General features: G+C 44.5%; 1 protein-coding gene across 3 annotated transcripts in view; it reads right to left on the bottom strand.

The window, feature by feature from the left end:
• Positions 1-14,223: 14,223 nt before the first annotated feature.
• Positions 14,224-26,533, bottom strand: part of LOC125724126 (alpha-2,8-sialyltransferase 8F-like) — a 47,514-nt gene continuing 35,204 nt past the window's right edge. Inside the window, exons 1-6 of one of the 3 annotated variants that reach the window (XM_049001088.1) lie at positions 22,579-22,875; positions 17,278-17,358; positions 16,883-17,027; positions 16,338-16,450; positions 16,142-16,234; positions 14,224-15,962 (exon numbers count right to left, since the gene is read on the bottom strand). In XM_049001088.1, the coding sequence (XP_048857045.1) occupies positions 15,467-15,962; positions 16,142-16,234; positions 16,338-16,450; positions 16,883-17,027; positions 17,278-17,358; positions 22,579-22,733 (1,083 nt within the window). In that variant the 5' untranslated portion in view covers positions 22,734-22,875 and the 3' untranslated portion in view covers positions 14,224-15,466. The other 2 variants (XM_049001089.1, XM_049001087.1) reach the window with 2 other exon arrangements.

Below are 26,533 nucleotides of genomic sequence, written 5' to 3' on the forward strand. Positions count from 1 at the left end.
CGTCCGGGTTTCCCCCGATGGGAAAGCTCATTAATATTCATAGAGAAGCACTTCCCTATTGGCCAGTGAGAGTGAAAACTTACTAGTATTCTGATCCCCGGACACATTCTCTTTTTCATCTCGACAAATATGGTAACCCGAGTCATAGATAGATGGTGGTGCGGTCATCTAAAAAAGGCATTACCTTTGACTACATGTGTAATTAATTCACTTAAGTAACAAGTACACGAACACAGGTAACATGTAAAAATCTAAAAATAAGAAAGCCATTATCATCCACCAAATCTGAGTAATCCAAAATATGCAGAACTAATCTGATTACCTGTTTGATATATTTTTTGTGAATTCTGACTACTCTGCTCTGAAGAATCAGCCTTGATCCAGTAGGCTACCACCTACTAGGAGGGTGAGGCTGGACTTGGCCAGACTTCAAGATCAAGCTGTTTCTGATGAGTTTGCATGCAGTTTGTGTGAGGAACTAGCAGATTTGGGTGCAACTGCTGACTCTAATGTGATGTGGGAGACCTTCCCTGATAAGACCCAAAAGCTTGCCTGCTCACGTCCTGCTTACAGAGGAATCAAAGCATTACGCACATCTTAATCTGTTCCCCTGAGACTTGTCAGTGTGGTTGATGGAACAGTCCTTACAGATGACACTGCAGTTGTGACCTGCTGGGCTGGGTACTTTGAGCAGTTTTTTTTAAAGTCGATCCTCCAGCTAGGATGTTGAGATCTCTGGGTCCACAGTTCTTGAGGCTGATCCTCCAATTATATGTGACCCACTCAAACTCATTTAGATTGCAAGGGTGGTGAATCAGCTGTAGGTAGCGAAAGCTGTAGGGCTCTATCCGACTCAGAATTTTGTCAGTCGAATTGGAATACAATGCCATGTCTCCTGTTCTGTGTTCCAAGTGCAATATGTTTAGTTATTCTTCTCCAATCATTAGGGCTACGTTTACATGTAAGAAGTGTCAGTTAGTTGCTAAGTTGACGGAGAAGATTGTAGTGTTAGAGGGACGTATCCGGACATTACGGGACATTCAGGTGAATGAGGGTTTTATTAATTCAGTGTTAGCGGCTCCAGATATGTTCGTAATAGCTAGTCAGTCTCTCCCCCGCTCCAGCATCAGCGCCTTCGCAGCAAGGTGAGTGGGTGACGACCCAGCGGCATAGTCGTAAATCCAAACCTAACTCACGCCGGCAACATTCGCCCATTCGCGTTTTCAACAGGTTCTCCCCACACAGTGAAACTCCCATTGAGACACTTGTTGGAAGGGCTCTAGTAATTGGCGATTCTACGCTAAGAAATGTGAGAGTAGCGACTCCAGCAACCATAGTAAATTGTCTCCCTTGTGCCAGAGCGACCAACATCTTTAAATATTTAAAAATGCTGGCTAACAGTAAGCATAAATAATCTAATATTATCCATGTCGGCACTAATTGTCACGCCCAACTCGTCCAATCCTCATGTGTGCCACGCCCCCTCATCATCCACGTGTGCTTTCCTGATTGTGCCCAGCTGTTGCCTGTTATTTTCGGCTTGTCTTCTGTATATCACTCCATGTCTTGCCCTGTCTGATTTCGGTCATTGTTATTGTTATGGTTGGAATGTGTGTCTCTCTTCCCCCGTTCCCCTTGTCTGCCTTTATTCTGCCTGTCTGCTTCATCATTCGCCACTTCCAGCCTGCCCGTTCTCCTGGGATCCTGACAGAATGACTGACTCACAAGCCAAGCCGCCGCAGCAGACTGAGAGCCAGCGTCTTGGTCTGCCACAAGAGGTAATCCATTAGCTTAAACAGCCCGAGGTCCAGGAGGACCCGGTGGCGCTGGAAGTGGTCGAGCAGAGCGGCGACCTGCTGGCGCAGATGTCCCCAGCTGAAGATGCGTACTTGCTGGCGGAGGTACGCGAAAATCTCCAGCGGCTGCTGCAGCGGCTTACTGAGCGGAGAGCCCAGTTGGCCGCTCGGTGTGTTGCGGAGGCTGCGGTTCCACCTCCCATCCCGGAGGAAACTGCTGCAGGCTGGAAGAAGAGGAGGAGACCGAAGGGGAGGCCAGCGGAGGACCCGACGATCCTCCTGGGTGCCTGCTCTCTCTCTTCTGCCTTTCTCCCGGCGGAGTATCGGGAGGAACACCTCCCTCTCAAAGCACAGGTATGGCTTGCCCCTGATTTTGCCGCCACAGAGCAGCCGCCGCCTCCGGCGGCTTACCATTATCGGGTAGCACGGCTGGCAAACTGGGGACCTAGAGCAATGTGGGACGCCATTCCGCGAATCCCCAGGACTCCATTTGTTCCGCGCCGGACCTGCCTGTCCCGCCTGCGCACGACCGTCCTGTCCCGCCTGCAGCACCGCAGCCTGAGCAGCCGTCCCTGCTGCCTGCAGCACCGCAGCCCGAGCAGCCGCCTCCGCAGCCCGAGCAGCCGCCTGTTGCAGCAACACAGCCCGAGCAGCCACTTCCGCCGCCTGCTGCAACACCGCAGCCCGAGCAGCCGCCTCCGCCACCTGCTGCAGTACCGCAGCCCGAGCAGCCGCTTGCTGCAGCTACGTTCGAGGCCCCTCTGCCTCAGCCCATGGCTCCGTCCGCGCCTGTGACTGCTGCCTGTGTGGCTCCTGTCCCGGCCCCTGACTCCGCTCCAGTCCCCGAGGAGGTCCCGGACAATCGGACTATTGCTCCTTTCTCCTTGGAGGAGGAGGAGCTCCATGGGACTTCTCGGGGACCTCCCTAGTGTCTCCTCCTCCCTCGCCCCGGCAAGGTCGACCCCGGCCTATACCCCATATGTCTGTGTCCTGGAAGGGGAGAGGACACAGGCGCAGGGTTAGAGTCTCACCCGCCCTGCCCCCTGGTTCGCCCTCGCCTTGGCTAGGGCGCGCGGGGCACCTGTGGGTCCTAGGGCTCTGGGTCGGCGGTCGCCTACAGGTCCCCCTTCAACGCCTTGTCCAGCTGCCTCGGTCCCGCCTCTGATGTCTCATCGGTCACCTGCAGTTTCCCCCGCTGCAGCTCCTCCATTGCCTGCGGGTCCCCTCACTCCGGCGCGACAGGGGACGTCGCCTTGGCCAGCTGTGGCCACACCGTCGCCTGCTGCGGTTCCCCCTCCCTCCTTGCCTTTGCCAGGGTCCCCTCCAGCTTCCTCATCGCCTCCCCTGGTGCCCCCTCCAACTCCCTCCTCGTCCCCTGCATTTGTCCCGTGGCCTGTCTCCTCAGCCCCTCAGAGGTCTCCTCCAGCTCAGGTCCTGTCCTACTTCCCATCCCTGTGCCTGTTCTCCTTTTTTGTTCTGTTCCCTGTTCCCCAGTACTAATCTTGTTCTTGTCTTTCAGGTCCCGTATCCCCGGTCTCGTCTCATCCGTCGCCTCCCCTGAGGCACGCCCAGAGTGTGCGCCTTTGGGGGGGGGGGTTCTGTCGCGCCTAGCTCGTCCAATCCTTGTGTGTGCCTCGTGTGTGTGATTCTGGGGTTCACCAGGCATGTGTTCTTGCTCCTACACTGTTCAATGCTTGTATGGACTGGGTTTTGGGCAGGGTCCTGGGGTCCGGCAGCTGTGGGGCATCTGTTGGAGAAGATCTGTTGATCTTGACTCTGTCGACGATGCTGTGATCTTAATGGAGTCAATGGAGGCTCTGATCAGGGCTCATGAGAGACTGAGTGTTGGGGATTGTGGGTGTCCTGAACCAAGATCCAGACATTTAATGCAGCCATCAGTAGTGTGTTTGCTTGCAGGGAGAATATCGACCTTGTCGAGATATTTTTTAAGCTTGGCAGCGACATTCATGTCTCTGGTGACTCTTTCTATGAAGTTAGCAGATGGATTGGAGAACATGGGGGGTCATGAAGTCACTGGAAAGGGCTGTGTGGCACTCCTGATATCTTTGCAAGAGGACAAAGGTCTAAGTCTTTAGAGTCCTGGTGCTCCCGGTCTGGCTGCATGGCTGTGAGGTATGGACCCTATCCAGTGAGCTGAGACAAAGACTGGACTCCATTGGTACTGTGTCACTTTGGAGAATCCCTGGGTATCGCTGGTTTGACTTTGTGTTGAACGACCGGTTGCTGGTTGAATGTGGCACATTACCTGCATTGTGAGGGTGCATCAGTTACAGCACTACGGCCATGTAGCACATTTCCCCGAGGGTGATCCGGCTCGCATTGCTGAGGACCCAAGCAGCTGGACCAGGTTGAGAGGAAGCCTATGTAACACCTGGCAGCTGCAGATGCATGGCCATTGGTGGGACTGGACTGTGTGTCTACCTGGGGGGTTGCCAGCCAGGATCCCAAGGAGTTCTGTGTGGTGGGTGCGGTAACGCAGTGCTTTAGTGTATGCTCCTCAACTTGACCTGACTTGTACATTCTATATCATAGGTCACAGTTTACTTCTGTTTTCCCTGTCCACTTTTGACAAATCTTCAGTTATACGCAGCCCTTTGCTCTGAATGAAACTGATATTTTTGGTAGCTTTCCAAACTGCATCCCGGTGCCACCTGGGTTTTTGGTTGTCTCGTAGCAGTTTCCCTACATGATGAACAATATCTGCGGTGTCAAAACTTCTCCCTTTCTGAGGGTAGCACCTCTTGACATATATTGACTGCCTGTGCACACACGTTCTCATTCGTTCACATACTAGTAGCCATACAGCCTCAAATTCCACCACCTTTCATAATGTGGAGCGCCCCCAATTCATACTTCACATTTTCAGGAGCCATGATGGCGCCATTGGAACAAGATCATTCTTGCCGTACTATGCAATAGGATGAATAAAACCTACTCTAACTTTTTGGAGAAAGAAGTTTACGAAAACATTAGTGTCACGATCTGGAGCGAGCAAACAGGCGATCGTGCGGGCAGGCGTGGAAGGAGCAGGCAGACAAGCGGGATACGGGGAAAACGGGGGTTTATTTGGAGCAGGTCGGGAAACAGGCATTGACTCTCACAAACATCAATGACGGACAAGGGAAACCGGGGAGACCAGGACTTAAATACACACGACTAATCAAAGTAACTAGACAAAGCTGGAGACGATCAGGGAAATACACGTGGGTAATCAGTGGGCGTGGCACACACGAGGAGCGGACGAGCCGGGCATGACAATTAGAAAGAGTAAAGATTTACAACTTTATATACTGTGTTTGTGTGTATTTTTTTCCTCTACCATCCTCTGCTCTTTTGTTTAATAACTAGTTTTGCGACTAGCAAATATGGAAGATATTTGAGATGTGATGCACTTATATGCCAAGAAACCACTTGTAAGTGATTTTATGGCATATATGGTGCCTGAACCAGTGGATCCTGAGCTAACTCCTTGTCCATAAACTCCAAAACCACCTGCTAATAAGTGGAAAAAGGGTGAACCTGAGAATCACACTATATCGAATTCACATTTGCTTGCAGTAATAGAAAGGATTGGAGAGATGCAACTTGAATAACTTGGGTGAATGCAGTCTCTCTACACAAAAGATAGAATCTATGAGTGTCAAACTTTCCAGAAAAACCAAGAGAGAATATTACCCGGATCCTCATAGAGTTATTCAGAGTTATCAAGTCTCACCTGACATAACAGATCACTTGACCCACTTCGTGGATGTTGCTCAGAGACTGGGACCCCGATACATGCATCACTGCATCACTGTGCAGCTCTTGTCACGCACCGTCCAAGAGAATCTGAAGAGGTGCAAGAGCCTCAGACCTGCTCAAATAAAGGAATACTCCATTTTCAGTTTGATTATACTTTATAGATGTCTTAGCATATTCTTTTCATAGTATTGTGCAGTACTTAGTATTGATTATAGTTAAGTGTTCTTTTCCTACATGTGTTTATTCTCTATTAATGCCAGGGGTATTAAAAATAATGTAAAATAAAAAGCTTTATGTTTATTTGCCATAACTGATTGTGGGTGGTGATTTTAACATGACAAAGAACAATATGTTGGATAGGTACCCACATGGAAAATCTGTGGCTCTTAATCCCCGGATAAAATGTTTAGTTGAAAAATTTGATCATCTTGACATTTGGAGAGAGATGTTCCCAGATAAACGTAAACTCACCTGCTCAAACAAGGACTTTTCCAAACAATCTAGAATTAATTAATGGTTAGTTTCCAGAGAGCTTAAAGATGGAATTCTTTCAGTTAGTAATAACAATAGTCCATTAACTGATCATAAAGCAATCCATGTATTTATAAACATATCCAACAGTTCTACTTCAGATTTAGATTAATAAAATATGAGGTGGGTAAGTTCTTGAGGTTTGGGAGTATTCTAGCTAAAAATAATAGGATAGTAGAAGAGGAGGTAATTTCGCAGCTGGATTTGTTGTCTAATGTAGAAAGATGTTAATATATTAAAATGCAAAACAAATTAGATGAAATTTATAAAATGAAAGTGACAGGTGCATAGAGGTATGCTTGAACTCGAAAAAAAAATGGTTAGAGAAGGGGGAACAAAACTCTCTTTTGTTGACTGGAGAGACCTAATGCAGAACATATTACAATTAATCAACTGAAAGAAAGAATTGTCAAAGATCCAAAAGAATTAGCACCCCTTTTACAGCAGTCTTTATATGTCTAGGTACTATTAGAATCAATTGGAATCAATCAATCACAATAATGTTATTTCAGTAGAAGACAGAGCCTATTGTAATTATTGTATCTCCCAGGAAGATTTGTTTAAAACAGAGGCTGAAGAACCTTAAAATTAATAAAAGCCCAGGATCTGATGGCTTGAAATCTGAATTCTGCAGGTTGTTTGCTGCTGATTTAGCACCCTTCTTCTGAGTTTTCATGGAAAGTATAGAAATAAAAACACTCCCCCCTTGCATGACTCGGGCATTATTACCCTAATTCATAGACCTAACAAAGGCAAGGAGAGTTTGGAAAATTGGCATACAGCCATCCTTTTAAATAATGTTTAGAAAATATTGGCCTCTGTTCTTGCTTGCAGGCTTAAAGGCTTTATGAACTCTATTGTAGATTAATCACAATCAGGCTTTATGAGAAAGAGATACATTGCAAATAATATACGACTAATATTACATCTTTTAGACTACAATGAGCTAATTAAAGATTTTGAGCCTTTGACTCACTAGAATACAAATTTATATTTAAAACTCTTGTGAAATCTGGCTTTGGGGATTTTTTTCTGTAGAATCATTCGGATTATAAAAAAATTAATTGTATTAAATTGAGGCTTGGCACATTTCCCACATTTAGTGTATCAAGGGGTATAAGGCAGGGGTGCCCTACTGTATATTGCCATACTTATTTTTACTAATCTCCCCACTCCTAGTTATCCATATCTCTGAAAGTGTATCAAACGGCATTACAATTGATAGGAGAAACATTGTTATTAGCCAACTAGCAGATGACACCGCACTCCTCCTGAGGAATGCTCTCCAAGTTCCAATAGCATTAGAGCTGATCTTTTTTTTCTATAAAAAAATGTGAGCTGATGGCTATTAAGGAGTCTGTCGTTAAATCTATCTGTGATATCCAAGTACAGGACCAGGTTACTTGCCTAGAAATAATAATTACCAAAGAACAAAACACCAGGTGTCATTTAAACTTTACCCATATTATCAAAAAAAAAAACATAGAAAAATGAATTTGTGGTTGCAAATCAACCTGTCAATTAGAGGTCGAATATTGCTTTCAAAAGCTGAAGTATTATCCAGACTCATTTATGTGGCTCACTCTCTGGATGTTTGTATGAAGTCTTTAAAAGCGATAGCGTGTTATGATAACATGGAAAAACGAAACTCACCTCATCAAAAAATCTGGGTTATCAAATTCCAATCAATATAGAGGCTTAGATTTTTTAGATTTCACAACTTTAAACAATACCTTTAAGATTAAATGGTTAAAGCATTTTATCCACCATTCATCATCTATCTGAAGATCATCCCAAATCTTCTCTAGAACTGGTGGCATGAGGTTTCTGTTAATGTGCAATTATGATATAATCCCTATCAAATTACCAGATTTTCACAAACAGATAAAACTGACATGGTGTCTCATATACAAACACAATTTTCCACACACAGGTACTACATCTGGAATAATAAGGACATTCTTTTAAAAAACTGGTTACAAAACAACATTGAATTAGTTGGGTAACTTCTTGATTCCAGTGGTAAACCTTAGAGTTATTCTGGCTTTTTGCAGAAATACAATATTCCTCTGACAGGTAACAGCTCCAGCACTTGCCTGTTATCACCTCCCTGCCTTCCGCTTTGTACTCAAATGTTAAGATTGGGAAATTGTGAATTGGGACTTTGACTTTCCCTGCCAGACCCAGGAAGATGGGGTCCCCCTCAAAGTCTGGTTTCCCCCTCAGAGTCTGGATTCTTCTAAGGTTTCTTCCTTCTAGGGAGTTTTTCCTTGCCACTGTCACCTCTGGCTTGTTTACTGGGGGCTTTAGGTGGGGATACTGTAAAGTGCTTTCAAACAATGTAATGTTGTGAGATGGCGCTATACAAATAAATTGAATTGAAATTGAATTAAAGACTGTAATTGTTTCTGATGCAATTCCCTCTGGAGCCAGAATGTTCTTAAAGGGCACAACATTTTTTCCATTTTCTGATTATACATTTAACATATTAGACACAAGTATTGGCGATATTTGCTTCTTCATAAAGCATAAATGCAGTAACAGAAATATTACTGTCATGCCCGGCTCGTCCAATCCCCCTGATTATCCACGTGTGCTTCCCCGATCTAGCCCAGCTGTGTCTGGTTATTTTCGCCCAGTCCTGTCTATTTCAGTCCATGTCTTGCCTTTGTTCCTGGTCCGTCATTGATGTTAGTTGGCATCAGTAGATGCTTCCTGCTATCTGTTTCCCGTCCCTGAATAAATCCCCAGTTTCCCCGACTTTGCCTGCCTGCTTGCTTTCTGCCCTAGCGATCGCCCGCTTTTACTAGCGATCGCGAGCGAAACGTGACAATAACAACCTTGATTAAAAAAAAAAAACATTATTACAGTTCCAAGCTCAATATCATTTTGGAATAGTGCTGTAGAGAATATATCTTGGAAAAAGGTTTGGGCCGTATCAATGAAATATCTCATCACAAACAAAGTAAAGGAAGTAACTTTCAAACTAATCCACAGATGTCTTATTAAGAAATACAAGCTAGACATAGACTCAAATTACTCATTCTGTAAAAAGGCAATAGAAAATGTAGAACAACTGTTTTGACAATGTACCCACACTATGAAATTTTGGTGAGATATTTTAATATTTATTCACACCCATTTAATACCCGTTTTAAAGATGTCTTTTTTGGTGTTTGCAGCTATACACATGATGATGAAGGCAAATAAGAACATAAGAACATAAGAACTATACAAACGAGAGGAGGCCATTCGGCCTATCAAGCTCGCTTGGGGAGAACTAAACTAATAGCTCAGAGTCGTTAAAATCTTATCTAGCTCTGATTTAAAGGAACCCAAGGATTCAGCTTGCACTACATTATCAGGAAGGCTATTCCATACTCTGACTACACGCTGTGTAAAGAAGTGCTTCCTTAAATCCAGCTTGAAATGTTCTCCCGCTAATTTCCACCTATGGCCACGAGTTTGTGTATTTAAACTAATGCTGAAGTAACTATTTGGTTGAACAGCATCCAAACCTGTTAGAATCTTATATACCTGGATCATGTCCCCCCTCAGTCTCCTTTGCTTGAGACTGAACAGATTTAGCTCAAGTAACCATTCCTCGTATGACATTCCTCTAAGACCAGGAATCATTTTTGTGGCCCTACGCTGCACCTTTTCTAAGGCCACAATGTCCTTTTTAAGATATGGTGACCAAACCTGCACACAATATTCTAGGTGAGGTCTCACCAAGGAATTGTATAATCTTAGCATTACCTCCCTTGACTTAAACTCCACACACCTGGAGATATACCCCAACATCCTATTGGCCTTTTTTATTGCTTCCCCACACTGGCGAGAATGGGACATGGAAGCATCAACATACACACCAAGGTCTTTCTCATGATCAGCTACCTTTACTTCAGTGACACCCATGAAATACCTGTACTTTATATTTCTGCTCCCTAGATGGAGTACCTTACATTTATCGACGTTAAATTTCATCTGCCAGGTATCGGCCCAGTCACTAATTAAATCAAGATCCCGCTGTAGCTGCTGAGCCACTAATTCAGTATCTGCTACACCACCCACCTTGGTGTCATCTGCAAATTTCACCAGTTTACTGTATATATTGGTATCCATATCATTTATGTAAATTAGGAACAATAGTGGTCCTAAAATCGAACCCTGCAGTACCCCACTATGAATGCAAGCCCACTGTGACATCGTGCCTCTTATAACTACTCGCTGTTTCCTATCTGTTAACCAGTTATCAATCCAGGTCGCTACGGTACCTAAAATACTTGTCGCTTTGAGTTTAAGTAGGAGCCTCTTGTGGGGGACAACATCAAAAGCCTTTTGGAAATCTAAGTAGATGACATCATAGGCCTTCTTATCATCAACTTCCTGAGTAGCTTCCTCAAAAAACTCCAACAGATTTGTTAAACAGGATCTACCTCTCCTAAATCCATGCTGGCTATCCCGCAAAATGTTATTGGAGTCCAGGTAATCTACCATTTTCTCTTTGATTATAGCCTCCATAACTTTACCAGTTATACAAATATTTTATAACAGATTTTATTTTTTACTTATAAAACATTATATCCACATGTTTAAATTAAAACAATGACAAGCCTTTCTTCCCTGTTTTTAGGAATGAATTTACTGCAGATATGGACACTCCATCAGTCCACGAATGCCAAAGCTGTCAAAACTGTAATGTTATATTCCTCCCTTGTGACCTTAAAAGACTAACGAAGAAAAGAGAAAGGAAAAAGTTAATTTAAGGAAAATGTATCTTTCTTTTAAATGAATATGTAAAGTCATAGGGGCGGCATGGTGGTGCAGTGGTTAGCGCTGTTGCCTCACACCTTTGGGACCCGGGTTCGAGTCTTCGCCTGGGTCACATGTGTGTAGAGTTTGCATGTTCTCCCCATGTCATCGTGGGGGTTTCCTCTGAGTACTCAGGTTTCCCCCCACAGTCCAAAAACATGCTGAGGCTAAATTGACCGTAGGAGTGCATGTGTGAGTGAATGGTGTGTGAGTGTGCCCTGCGTCGGACTGGCCCCCCATCCTAGGTTGTTCCCTGCCTCGTGCCCATTGCTTCTGGGATAGGCTCCGGACCCCCCGTGACTCAGTAGGATAAGCGGTTTGGAAAATGGATGGATGAATGTTTATTTAATTAAGAAATTGAATGTATTTTGTGTAATACTTTTATTTTTTTAGAGAGATGTACTCCAACTGCTGGCTGTTGCATATTGTTGTCTAGGTATTATTTGTTATGCTTTTTATCCATTATTTGTTATGCTATTTATTTTTTCCGCATGCACTTTTATTTGCCTGAGGACGGTGTGCGTGTTGCCCTTTTTATGCCTCCAGAAATGATGTACGTCAACAGCACAAGATAATGACTAGATATATCCAGTATATATAAATTAATATAAATAGCTCTGTGAACCTATTTTCATCAATATTTGTTCAAGATTAATGATATTGTCACGGGACGCCATGATACGCTCGCGATCGCAGGGCGAGCGGGTGGGCAGGCGAGCAAGCAGGAAAAGGCAGGCAGGCAAAAGACGAGGAAACGGGGTTTATTCTTAGGACAGGGTCCAGGAAACATCAAACGCTGACTGACATCAATGATGGACGAGGACCACAGGTAAGACCAGGACTTAAAACAGGACAAGACTAATCAAAGTAATCAGACACAGCAGGAGACGATCAGGGAAGTACACGTGGGTAAGCAGGGGGCATGGCACACACGAGGAGCGGACGAGCCGGGCATGACAGATATATTGCTACAGAAGCCCTAAGAGGTCAGGGCAGGAAAATAGTTTTTTTAAATAGTTTTGAGTAGGTGGATATATATATATGATATGATATGATATGCAAATACATCCATCCATCCATTTTCCAAACCGCTTATCCTACTGGGTCGCGGAGGGTCCAGAGCCTATCCTGAAAGCAATGGGCACAAGGCAGGGAACAACCCTGGATGGGGGGCCAGCCCATCGCAGGGCACACTCACACACCAGTCACTCACACATGCACACCTAAGGGCAATTTAGCAACTCCAATTAGCCTCAGCATGTTTTTGGACTGTGGGGGGAAACCGGAGTACCCGGAGGAAACCCCACGACGACATGGGGAGAACATGCAAACTCCACACACATGTGACCCAGGCGGAGACTTTTCTACACTTTTGTAGAAATACAGAGGGAACAGAGAAGCAGCCTCATGCCTAAAGGTTTGATTTGCTCTTCCGTCTCTGTGACACGTTGTAGAGCTATGTGTCCCAGGGTACAATAGACTTCCTCAGTCTGTCTGTCGAGCAGGACTGTGACTGCAGTCTGCCACTAAACAGACTCCTCTGCCTGGAGTCATTGTCTATGGTGGTCAGAAGTTGGTAAAGGGTTCAGTGAGCTGAGAATCTTCACATTTCATCAAATCATTATCCAACATTTATCAAGGACAAATACAGTTTATTAATATAATAAATACAAATTTCACAAAATAAAAACAAAAGATCAATCCATATTACTAATTATTCCAGCAAATTATTGCAGCCTGCCCCATCCTGGGTTGTTCTCGGCGTTGTGCCTGTAGCCTCCAGTATGGACTCCGGACCCCCCAAAATAGGAGAAGCAGTTTCAGAAAATGGATGGATGGATTATTGCAGCTTGAGTTCTTTTAAATGATCTGTGATCCGAGGTGTTCTTCACATAGCTCTGACCCATTTTTAATGACAGGTGGGCTATGCAAGGCTTCTCTTTTTTTTTTTCTTTTCTTTCTAGCAGGCTAGACTAGATGTTTCCAACCTGTCTGTCATTGGCTAAATGAATGAATGAATGAAATAATTGAATAAATTAATTAATTAATACATATATACATACCCACCCAACCAACATCACAGACTTTCTGACTACTCTCAGAGAGTGTTATCACTTAAACACCTTTGTGTCATTTTTTTCTATTTATACGTTGTTTACATTTTTTATTGCTGCTTTTATATTCAATTTTATATTCTGTTTACTTATATTGTGTTCTGTTTATTTTGTTTATATTCTGCTTATTTTATATAATATTTTTTTCTGATGTTCGGTTTTCCTAATGTAATCAGGGCGTAATGTGTATGAACACCTCAAATCTGTTAATTTATCATATGCATAATGATACAACATGAAGCAGCAGACGCAGGCAGTGAAATGAGTGCCGATGAACCTGCTTTCATCAGTTAAAAACCATTTCATTCTGTTAATGCACAAGTCAATCTGCGATGCTGGACAAATTTAGTTGCTTGATGGCCTGGGTCAACTCATTATCCGTTCACGTACCACATCAATATCTCCTAACAGCTTTGGCACAATAATAATAGAGCTTCCTTTATTGCACATGTTGGAGTTGGAGGGCGGAGATGTGGGTGTGCCCCCGACCGTTAGTCACACTGGCCCAAGGTGCAGTGAGTCATTTCTTTCCCTCTATCTTCAGATCAATGTGTTGTTGGCCAAAACACTATTTTAGACTGAACTTTATTACCACTGCACAAAGAACATACACTCAGACAATGTAATGCAGGTTGGCATCTAATCCAAAAGTGCAAAATAGCACAAAAGTGCTAGAAACAACTGTACGATAAATACATGTGTGAAAAATAAATACTTAGAAAATGTATGTCTACATATTTTCTTGTTTGTGATAAATGAGCTTATGCCCTCAAATATAACAATGTAGTGCCTCTACAAGTCACTGATCAAAATTCCTTATTTTTAAAAATTTACAGTTCCTGTTGCCGGAATTTGAATTCAGACATGCTTGATTTGCAAATTATATGAGCATGCAGGTCCTTTCCATTGACTTTTTATGGACATTTGTGGGTGGCAACTGGGAAGGGACTCAGGCTTGTCCATGTACCCACATTTACAAGATAGTTCTGATTCATCAAGGGGAAATTCCATTCGTGCATACACCAGGTTTGATAAATCCTTTTTTTCTGTGCATACACAATTCTGTTTTTGTTTGTATGCATTTTTTCATGATGAGATCTACGCAAAGTTTGATAAATAAGGCCCCGGGGAAGTTAAAATTACGTGTTGACTACATTAAGCTTAAATATATCCTATGCTCATTGAGGAGAAAGTACACTCCAAAATAAGTCTGGCGATAACTTATTTACTATAAACCCACAGATATGCCAAAACACCCATTTCAGAATGACATTTGACATCTTTGACATGTTAAATTGTTATAGTTATTAGCATAAAATATAATCATCCAGTGGGAAAAAGGTTGGAGAGTAGTCTATGTACAGCAATGTTAAGGGATTATTCAGTTTCATGAATAGTTGAATTATGAAGGGAAAGAGCTGTGAAAACATAAAAATGGTACCCGCTTAAACAATGTTCTTGTGACTATTCATTATAAGAGAACCCAATAATGATTTTTAAATCATATTTGTTGCAGTGAAGCACTTTCACAACTAACAACTTTAGGTAAATAATGAATTGGTGCCCTTTAGTGGTCATAAGCTTAATGGTTGCACCAATATTATTTGAGTTTGGATGGAGGGTAACTTATTATGGCTACATTACACAATATTGGGCATCCCCTCTCTATAGATTGTAAAAGGAAAAATTTCCCATTTATGTTTTCCATAAATTTGCCTAGGATGACATGGTGGTGCAGTGGTTAGCACTGTTGCCTCTGGGACCAGTGTTTGAGTCTCCACCCTGGCTTGATGTGTGTGGAGTTTGCATGTTCTTCCCATGTCATCGTGGAGTTTCCACTAGGCACTCCAGTTTCCCCCCCCACAATCCAAAAACATGCTGAGGTCAGTGGGAGTTACCAAATTGTGAATGCGAAAATGTGTGAGTGTGTACTATGATAGGCTGGCACCCTATCCTGGGTTGTACCCTGCCTCGTGCCCAGATCTTGCAACCCTAAATAGAACAAGCGGGTACAGAAAATGGATGGCTAAATTTGCCTGGGGTTAGGTAATATTATGTGGTACAAAATAAGTTCATTTTGTTAAAATTATTTCCAAACCTTTTTATCCTTAAAATAAATCTTTGGCCGGTTTAGCATCCATCACACAGTACCCGGAACATATGAGCTGATATGCTGCTTTAGAATGACTGCATCCTGCAATGATTTAACATGGTCATTTTAAAATCTATGAGTAATTCTTCTGATTAGATTTTTTTTCCCTGTACAACTTTGGATCAAACTGATAAAATATCAACAGTGCAATAGAAAACAACTTTACAGACAAGTCCTTAGTGTTAAATGTGTACCTGGAAACAATTTAACAGAGAGGCCATCATCAGGAGACAATATACAACAGAAGAGTATATTTACTCAAAAAATCCCAGAGAAAGCTATGCTTTGCCAAGCTGTCAAACCTCATAGAAGCTCATTGCTCTTCTAGCTGCACATTCCCCGAGGTGAACCCTAAGCACACCTTGGCTGTGAAGCCGCAGCAGGTGCCTGAATTCGGCAGGCATATTGTGCACTGTCCGCATACTCTGCTGGTTGTCATAGTAATGGTTTGTGAGAGTCTGGTGAGTGTCAGGGTGCAGTGGATACGGCCAGAAGCCATACAGCCTCACTTCGCTGCACAGCTCCAGTGCCAGGCTGGCCACAATCAGCCCGCTGCTGGGCCGGGGGACCTGAAGGCCCTGTTCTTTCCAAAACTGAGCCAGGCTCCGCAAATATGACGGGCTGAAGAAGACAGTCCGTGCCGGGCTTTGGAACTCCTCTAGTGTGTAGGCAGCACGCAGTGACACAGCCATGTTGCGCGTGTAAGAAAATGCAGGAATCAGGAGCAGGGCATCCCCATAGCTAGCCATGCTCTCCACAAAGGGTCGGCGCCTTTCTGTGAGTCCTTCGAACCTTCAGATGTTTGGCAGATAGAAGAGGAGCAAGAAGGCAAATTAGTGCTGCAGAAACCTACACTAACCTGTGAAGGGCCTTAGACCATATAGGAACACCATAAATCCGATTAGACTCTATGGAGTGGGCAAGAGAGACATTTTAGATTACAGTGATGTTGCCACACTCCTTTGACTCACTTTTCCAAAAGGATGCTGGGATTGGCTGTCACAAGGTTTGTTTTGTTGCCGACATGTTTCTTGAAATCCTTACCCAGAGGAGGGAGGTTGCACCTGTGTCAGGCCAAAGAAGCACACTTGTATTGAGTGCTTTCTGTACTGAATGGTAACCTAATAAAAGTTGGGGGGGGGGGGGGGGGGGGTAAAGAAAACTTACCTGAAGACAAACTGGGCAGAGTCTATCTCCTGTCCGCAGCTGCTGTTGCTGAGGATCCCGCCATTTCCAACGACAGCACATGTCTCCCATGTCACATTCCCAAAGGGTGACACCTATGACAGCCACCCACTAATTCACACCACCACTCTGAGAATGCATTTCCATTTACACAATGCTCCCGTATAAACACAACTATCACAGGTGAAGAATTAAATAAAAATATGAAAAAACATTATAATACAAAAGAGAAAAAAAACTGTTGAATCAGTTAAACTAACATGGCATCTATTCAGCTTCCAGACACTTTTCCTGGCCAGTGCGGGGGCGAGATGGAGAATTCAAACCCCCAATACTACAGCTGTAAGTCAACAGTGCTAACCACTAAGCCACCATGATAACACATTGCATCACAAAAATACAAAACCTACTATAATTATTATATTTTTTGGTACATGTGTGACCATGCCAACACAGTAGCAAATGCATACACAATGATAGCTGACCCCCCCCCCCCCCACCCCACCCCAACCCCAATCCGCATGTACCTTAACAAAGATGCTGAAGAGTTTGCGTGTTACTTCTTCCATCTTTGCTTTTTCACCATCGTATACGACCTTCTTTCCGACTGGGGTGTTCGCCTGAGTGATGATGGCTTTGGATACTGCGTTGCATTTGTTGGTCAGGTTAGAGCTGGTGGACAGGCATTTCTGAGGTCATGTTTATGGCCTCAAAAGATGGTTTGTGAGTCACACTCGTAGCAGCTGGTTTTGTTACAATCTGTAACAGCAACAAATTCAGCATTCGAAATACTAATGAGCCTTAATGCAGTTATGTTTCAGCCTTATGGCCCAAGACTCAATACTAATTTAGAATTAATTCAGTAGAGATGAAAATGTTTCTCCTCTATTTATCATGTTACCCATTATAGAATTTCCCCTACCGAAACTCAGCAGAGCGATCCTCCTTTTTTCTCCACCAAGGATTGTACATCTTCATCAAGTCCCGCTCAGTCGTGACAGTTCTACAAAGTTGTGAGAAAATGGAAATGCAAAGCGAGATTTCCAGCTTGAGTGAGATATTTAAGGCAAACCAGAACAACAGATGCACATTATCTGTATATACACACACACCACACACACATACATGTTTGGCTTAAGTTATTTAACTGACTGGGAAATCCTGCTTTGTGGAATCTCCCAGATGTGGTTTAAATTTACATATACAGTAAAATCCTGTTATAGTGGACTTGCATATAACAGAATTTCACTTATAATGGACAATTTGGTCCCCAGTGCCGATTTTTGATGTAGTTTGGTTCAGCTATAACTAACATGCAGGCTCCACCTACAAGGGGCGTGGCGTGCTGGTGATAAACAGCATAGATACGTAGTCGGGATTATTAATAGTAGGAAGAGAGATAAGTGACATTCCTATTGGACAGTCCTTACCTGCTGCCAGTGATACCAGATCATTACTACTTGACTGGAAATTAAAATTGACCTTTGCAGGTAGAGTGGGTTTTGTTTTCATGTCATCCATACAAAGGTAGGATGAAATAACATTGTCTGTTACCACAGTGTAAGATACAAAGAGCAAGTGGAAAGGGGAGAGTTTCACAATAGCTTAATATGCAAAACAGAGAGCAATGAGGGGCGGCATGGTGGTGCAGAGGTTAGCACTGTTGCCTCACACCTCTGGGACCCGGGTTCTCTCCTCTGGGTCACATGTGTGCGGAGTTTGCATGTTCTCCCCATGTTGTTGTGGGGTTTCCTCCGGTTTCTCCCCACAGTCCAAAAACATGCTGAGGCTAATTAGACTTGCTAAATTGCCCATAGAATGCATGTGAGAGTGAATGGTGTGTGAGTGTGCCCTGCGATGGGCCCCCCATCCTGGGTTGTTCCCTGCCTCTTGCCCATTGCTTCCGGGATAGGCTCCGGACTCCCCACGACCCAGTAGGATAAGTGGTTTGGAAAATGGATGGATGGAGAGCAATGAGAAACAAGAGGCCTGGACTGTATATATGTAGTGAATTATGTGTGTAAATATTGTTTCTTCATTGGTTATGCCTTTCAAGGCATTCAACACAGTATCTTTTTCTTCTTCTCTGTTTTGTGGTGTTTCTCCCTTCAAGAGGTGAAATTCTTCAAGAGGTGAAATACATATTCACTTGGGTTAAGATCTTGTGATTGACTTAGCCAGTCGAAAACATCTATTTGTTCCTCCTGATGAAGTCCTTTGCTGAGATGATAGTGTTTTGCATTACTGTCTCGCTACATAATCTAGTTCCTCCCGATTCATTTGGATGCATTTCTCCAAAAATTGCCAAACAACATGTTTCTGTAGACTGTTGAGTATATATATATATATATATATATATATATATATATATATATTTCTTGCACAGCCATGCCTTCTTTTTTGGTTAATTGCGGCAGGTGTGCCTGTGCTGAGACATGGCCATGGAAAGGAAAGCTGAAACCCGACCACCACTAAACAAGACACATAAACTGAAATGTCAAGACTGGGCCAAAGAGTATTTGAAGACAAATTTTTCAATGGTTTTCTGGACTGATGAGATGATAAGAGTGACACTTGATGGATCAGATGGATGAGTCCATGGCTGGATCAGTAACAAGCACAGAGCTCCACTTCGACTCAGACGCCAGCTAGGTGGAGGTGGGGCACTGGTTTGGGCTGGTATTATTAAAGATGAGCTAGTTGGACCTTTTCGGGTTGAAGATGGACTCAAACTCCAAAACATACTGCCAGTTTTTATAAGACACTTTCTTCAAGCAGTGGTACAGGAAAAAGTCAGCATCTTTCAAGAGGACCATGATTTTTATGCAGGACAATGCTACATCACATGCATCAAAGTACTCCACTGCGTGGCTAGCCAGTAAAGGCCTTAAAGATTCAGACCTGGCTAAACAAATAATTATGGCTATAGGGGTGTTTATCGCTATAGATATGCGACCATACTCAGTAGCAGAGAACATGGGATTTAGATCATCATGATTGCTAGGTTACTTTTGTGATTTTTTTATTTTACATATTTACAATGAGCAAATAAGCCTTTCTTGCTCTTCATACATGTTGACAGATGCATTAAAACTGTTCCGAATCGTGTTTATGTTTGCAGTTTTAATAAATAATCTCTAATCAAAATTTCCCTGCAGTACCGATACTGCATTAGACTGTGAACCTAATAACCATGAATTCTGTGTACTGTTACACTCTTATGAAGTGGTAACAGGACTTTTTGAGTTATTACAATCACAAAGTCAAGTGTCTTCTGCAATTACTCTTCCCTTTGCTGCCACTAGAGAGCATTATGGTGTGTTCTATTTGCCCTCGGAACTTGGATTACGAGTCAGATTCCAAGTTTTGAAGTCGGAAGTGACAACACGTGCACTCCAGGTACTTATCTCGGAGCAGCACAAAGGATCCCGAGTTCAGAATCCAAGAAGGCTGCGCCCTATATCAACAGAAGTGAAAGTTGTAGTTTTATACTGTTTAAGCACTACTTCTAATTTGTGGCTCATTAAGTCGGTCGCACACACTATACCGTCCAACTTATCTATGGACGTGCTGCTAACAAAGTTGCAGACCATATGAGATGCATAGTACAAAAAAGCCACCAACGCTCTGTTGACTCAGTAACTGCAGAGTTGCAAACTTGTTCTGACATCAGCACAAAAACTGTGCACCAGTAGTTTCATGGAACGGGCTTCCATGGCCGAGCAGCTGCATTCAAGCCTCATGTTACCAAGTGCAGTGCCAAGTGTCAGATGGAGTGGTGTACAGTACACCACCACTAGAGGAATGGAGATGTGTTCTGTGGAGTGATGAACCACGCTTCTCTGTCTGCAGTCTGATGAACACGTCTGAGCTTGGCAGATGCCAGGAGAAAGTTACTTGCCTGGCTGCATTATGCCAACTGTAAAATTCGGTGGAGGATAATGGCATGGGTTGTTTTTCAGGGGTTGGCCTAGGCCCCTTAGTTCCAGTGAAGGGAACTCTTAATGCTTCAGCATTACGGACAATTCTGTGCTTCCAAATTTGTGGGAACAGTTTGGGGAAGGTCTTTTCTGTTCAGCATGACTGTGCCACAGTACACAAAGCAAGGTCCATATTGACATGGTTGGGTGAGTTTGGTCTGGAAGACCTTGACTGGCCTACACAGAGCCCTGACCTCAACCCCATCAAACACCTTTGGAATGAACTACAACGGAGATTGTGAACCACGCCTTTACGTCCAACATCAGTGCCTGACCTCACAAATGCTCTTCTGGATGAAAGGGCAAAAATTCTCACAGACACACTCCCAAATCTTGAGGAAAAGCTTCTCATAAGAAAAGGAGGAACTAACTCCATATTGATGCCTATGGATTTAGAATGGGGTGTCATAAAAGTTCTAACAGGTATAATGGCTAGATGTTCCATAGGTGTCAATATAATGTACACTCTATCCAGGGAATACAAATAACCCACAAAAACTCTTTTGTGTGTGTGTGTATATATACATATCCATCCATCCATCCATCCATCATCTCCCACTTAATCCGAGGTCGGGTTGCGGGGGCAGCAGTCTCAGCAGGGAGGCCCAGACTTCCCTCTCCCCGGCAACATGCGATGCCACAGATGCGTGTCAACCAAGACAGCCCCGCAACATCCAGAGCCTTGAGGAACTCTGGGCGAATCTCATCCACCCCTGGGGCTCGGCCACCAAAGAGCTATTTAACAACCTCAGCAGCCTCCGCCCCAGAGATAGGCGAGTCCACCCTCAAGTCCCCACACTCTGCTTCCATATCAGAAGGCGTGTCAGTGGGATTGAGGAGGTCTTCGAAGTATTCCTTCCACTGACCCAAAACGTCCCGAGTTGAGGTCAGCAGCGCACCATCCTCACCATAACAGGGTTGATGTTACACCACTTTCCCGCCCTGAGCCGCCGGATGGTGGACCAGAATCTCCTCAAAGCCGTCCGGAAGTCGTTTTCCATGGCCTCGCCAAACTCCTCCCACACCCGAGTTTTTTCCTCAGCAACCGCCGAAGCCGCATCCCGCTTGGCCCGCCGGTACCTATCAGCTGGCTCCGGAGTCCCACAGGCTAAAAAGGCCCGATAGGACTCCTTCTTCAGCTTGACGGCATCCCTCACCACCGGTGTCCACCAGCGGGTTCGGGGATTGCCTGCGCGACAGGCACCAACCATCTTACGGCCACAGCTCCGGTCACCTGGCCCATTCGGACTCAATGTCCCCTGCCTCCCCCGGGATATGGGAGAAGTTCTGCCGGAGGTAGGAGTTGAAACTCCTCTTGACAGGGGATTCTGCCAGACGTTTCCAGCAGACCCTCACTATATGCTTGGGCCTGCCAGGCCTTGCCGGCTTCCTCCCCCACCAGCGGAGCCAACCCACCACCAGGTAGTGATCAGTTGACAGCTCCGCCCCTCTCTTCACCCAAGTGTCCAAGACATGCGGCCGCAAGTCCGATGACATGACTACAAAGTCGATCATTGAACTGCGGCCTAGGGTGTCCTGGTGCCAAGTGCACATATGGACACCCTTATGCTTGAACATGGTGCTCATTATGGATAATCCGTGATGAACACAGAAGTCCATTAATAAAGCACCACTCGGGTTCAGATCGAGGGGGCCTTTCCTCCCGATCACGCCAATCCAGGTCTCACTGTCATTGCCCACGTGAGCATTGAAGTCCCCCAGCAGAACAAGAGAGTCCCCAGGAGGAGCGCTCTCCAACACCCCTTCCAAGGACTCCAAAAAGGGTGGGTATTCTGAACTGCTGTGTGGCGCATAAGCACAAACAACAGTCAGGCCCCGTCCCCCCACTCGAAGGCGAAGGGAGGCTACCCTCTCGTCCACTGCGGTAAACCCCAATGTACAGGCGCCCAGCCAGGGGGCAATAAGTATGCCCACCCCCGCTCAGCGCCTCTCCCCACGGGCAACTCCAGAGTGGAAAACCCCCATGTCCAACCCCCCTCAAGAAGACTGGTTCCAGAGCCCAAGCCGTGCGTCGAGGTGAGCCCGACTTCACAACCTCGCGCACCAGCTCAGGCTCCTTCCCCATCAGAGAGGTGACATTCCATGTCCTTAGAGCTAGCTTCTGCAGACGAGGATCGGACGGCCAAGGTCCCCGCCTTTGGCTGCTGCCCAACTCACATTGCACCTGACCCCTATGGCCTCTCCTATAGGTGGTGAGCCTATTGGAGGGGGAACCCAAGTACCTTGTTCGGGCTGTGTCCAACCAAGCCTCATGGGTGTAGGCCTGGCCACCAGGCGCTTGCCATTGAGCCCCACCCCCAGGCCTGGCTCCAAGGGGGGGCCCCGGTGACCCGCGTGCGGGCAAGGAAAACCGCAGATTCAAAATGTTGTCTGTCATTAGGGGTCTTGTGAGCCGTACTTCGTCTGGTTCCTCACCCAGAACCTGTTTGCCTTGGGTGACCCTACCAGGGGCATAAAGCCCCAGGCAACATAGCTCCTGGGATCATTGGAACACGCAAACCCCTCCACCACGATAAGGTGCCGGCTCCAGGAGAGGTATGTGTGTGTGCGTATATTTTATTTATTATATATATATATATATATATATATATATATATATATATATATATATATATATATATATATATATATATATATATATATATATATAGAGAGAGAGAGAGAGAGAGAGAGAGAGAGAGAGAGAGAGAGAGAAGAGAGCAACTCACAAAGTGTGTGTAGGTGAGAGGCTTTTCACTCCAAACTGGTGAGGCCGGGTGGGAGAGGAGCTGCCTGTCAGGCTTTGGTCTTAGTGGATTATTTGGCCTGTTTCTATCAGGTCAGGAAATTAGCTTTAGTTAAGCCTTTTCTTTTTGTATTTAAAAAAAAAACTAAATTCATGCCTTTGTCTCCTCTCGGCTAGATAACTGCAATTCATTATACACTGGAGTCAGCCACCTGTCCCTTGCTCATTTACAATTAGACCAAAATACTGCAGCCAGGCTTTTGACAGGTACATGGAAGCATAATCATATCACACCAATCTTCACTGGCTTCCTTTTCACTACAGGACTGATTTAAATGAAATGTTTGTTTTTTAGTCTCTGAATGGTTTAGCCTCCTCGTGTCTTGCAGACCTTTTGCAGACTTATTCTTCCTCCCAATCACTTACCTGTAGGTCGTCTGACTAGCAGCACATTGCTCATTGTGCCGAGGTACAGATTTATGCTCAGAGGTGACCGTGCCTTTACAGTAGCTGTCCCCATTATTAGGTCTGCACCAACTGTGGTCACCTTTAAATTGTTATGTGAGAATGAGGTACTTATTGCTCCTTTTCTACCCCAGCTTTCAGGTCCCAAGTCACAAGCTGGCCCTCGGGTGCAGTAGTGGCCTAATGGTTAGGAAAGTGCACGTGATTTAAAGGTTGCAGGTTTGACTCCACAACCAACAAGGTATAACTGAGGTACCCTGAACAAGGGGCTGCCCCCAAGCTCTACTACCCAGGGACTGAATTAGCTGCCTGAGGCTATGTCACATATGGTTTAAATGCAGAGGACACATTTCATAGTTGTGCTGTGGTGTATCAAAAATGAGAATTAATCATTTTAATTTCTAATCAGACATGGGGCCTTAAGGAACCCTCTGGAAATTCCTACGGACACAGATGAGTGGCAGCCAGCTTTTAGGGCATACCCGGAGTTACCATGTGAGCCAGAAGCAAGGTGATGGTGCTCCCAGAATATGTTAATGCCAGTGAGATATACTGGCAGCTTGAGTGGGGAAGTGACCCACCCAAAGCATTATCAGTAATGCAATGGAGTTTTGCCTACAATTTGCTGTTGCAGGCAATCTGTTCTGTCAGAAAATGAGGATGAAGTGGATGAGCTGGCCACATGGCAGTACCCTGGACAGGAAGCTGGAGGGGGGGGGGAGATAAGTAGAGAGACCACTTACATCTGTTCCCCTGAGGTAATATTACACTTTGTGTACATAACGTAAATGTGAAAGTGTTCAATAGTGATAGCACAGGGTAGATAGAGAGTTTGCTGCCTATGGCGAGGTCAGTGAAGCCTGTAGCAAAATGTGCTATCATTACAAAAAAGAAAAATAATGTGGCCCTTTTTTGGTTTCTACCACACCACAGTAGTGCCAAAAATGGGATGGAAGATATCTGTTCCCTGTGTCATCCATGCAGGAGGGACGATCGTGTGTAAATCCCCCCCAAGACTGAAGAGTGATTTGCTAAGACTGAAATCCCACAGGATCAGTGTTAAGGGACTGAAAAGTGTGGAAAAGCCCGAAGAGTAGGCAAAACCAAGCAGCCCAGTGACTCTGAACAATTTGCAGGGTCCCTGGAATATGTACGAGGCTCCACTAGAGATGGCAGCACAAGTTCAACCCTGCCAAGTGGCAGTTGCTTCAGAAATGGGTACAGGTCATGTCGATGTGGTAGATGGTGAATGAATCTCCAACAACTCCAGGAAGCTGGAGACAAGCTGATGCCACGGACATTCCTGGTACTGCTATCATATTAAAGGAGCTTCATGAAGAGCTAGCAACACTGTCACAAACATCAATGCAGTGCTCTCCAAGGTTCAGGACTGGATATAAAGCCACCAGATAAGCTGGGTGGAGCATAACTATGGTATTACGTGGAGTGAAATTTCAGAGGTTGCAGTGCCAGGGGCCTGAGGGTTAGGTGGGTAGGGTGGATTGAGGCATTGCACCCATGGACCAGTGATGACATCCTGCTGATGCATTATACACACTTAAATGTTTACTTTATTAAGGTTTTCTTTGGAAAAAACAATTATACGACAGTTAGTTCCGACCAAGAGTTCTGACTGGACAAGAGGCGTTTTATGAGTGCGGTTATCAGAGTATAACCACACTGGGACATTTCACATCAACTGTATCACTCTGCTTTACAGGTTTATCTAAAAAACGGTACATATGCCTCATTCCACCAGCAGGGAGCTGGTGCTGGGCTGATTGTTGCTTGTTGCCTTTTGAGCACCTGCCCATATTTCTAACTGTTTCCAAAATGAACGTAGGCCAAAATGAGAGTAAAGTAATACTGTATGTATTCTGTTATGTTGGATTTATTTTAATCTGTTTCAGATTTTCAAGTTAATGTAAGATGTTGAACCGAAAAAAATGTTTTCAAAATACAACTCTACTGCCCGTATCCACTTTTGTCTTTGTAAAGGCTCCCCTTCTGTGTGTAAGTGATCTTATTCTCGCTTGCAGTTTTACCACTGTCCTTTAAAGAATTGTCCAGTAAAAGAGCCTGCTAATAACTGAAGTTTACAGTCCAGCTCATAATCTCTTCGCCAGAATATTTTATTTATTCAGACCTGAGGCATGGTTTTAATTTAAAGTTATTCCGCTAATAAGCTGGCTAGCTGTTTCACTGCTGGCACCAGCAATATTAGACAAAACAATATCAGTTATGGACTGAATTTTCCGGGTATGTGGAAGGTTTGGATGCAAAAATCCCATCTCACTTTCGTTGACGTTATGGGAGCTTTTTTTTGCGGAGGCCCATAAATATTTAAATAAATAAACAAAATATGCTGTATCTGTCACGCCCAGCTCGTACGATCCTCGTGTGTGCCACGCCCCCCTGATTATCCACGTGTGCTTCCCTGATTGTACCCAGCTGTACCCCGTTGTTTGGTCTATTTCAGTCCGTGTCTTACCTCAGTTCCTTGTCTGTCATTGAAGTTAGTTGGCGTTCAATGTTCCCTGTGTCCGATCCCTCTAATAAACCCCTAGTTTGCCCCGTATTCTGCCTGCCTGCCTGCTCCTTGTCCACTCGCCTGCCCAGCGATCACCCGCTTCAACGCCGATCGTGACAGTATCTTATTACTGTTACCTCAGAAATAATAAAATATAAGGTGCATCCTTCAAGTTCAGAGTTTGATGATCAGGCTGATAACAAAGCAGCCTTGCTTAAAGGAGCCAGGATCAGTTCCTGGCTACTGCAGCTGGAAATTTACTATGAAATGCAAAATACAAAATGAAAAATTACCTCACAAAATTAAGGAACCTAGGCTGCCCTGGATTGAGGATAAATTCCCTGAAAGAAAAGCATGGTGATAGTGGAAAGTGGAAACCTGGAACTACAAGATGATGTTAACTTCTGTCCTGACTAACCAGCAGGAGAAACAGCAAGAGCAAGAAAGACCAGCAATG

The sequence above is a fragment of the Brienomyrus brachyistius genome, unplaced genomic scaffold (assembly GCF_023856365.1).
Source record: "Brienomyrus brachyistius isolate T26 unplaced genomic scaffold, BBRACH_0.4 scaffold55, whole genome shotgun sequence".
NCBI lineage: Eukaryota > Metazoa > Chordata > Actinopteri > Osteoglossiformes > Mormyridae > Brienomyrus > Brienomyrus brachyistius.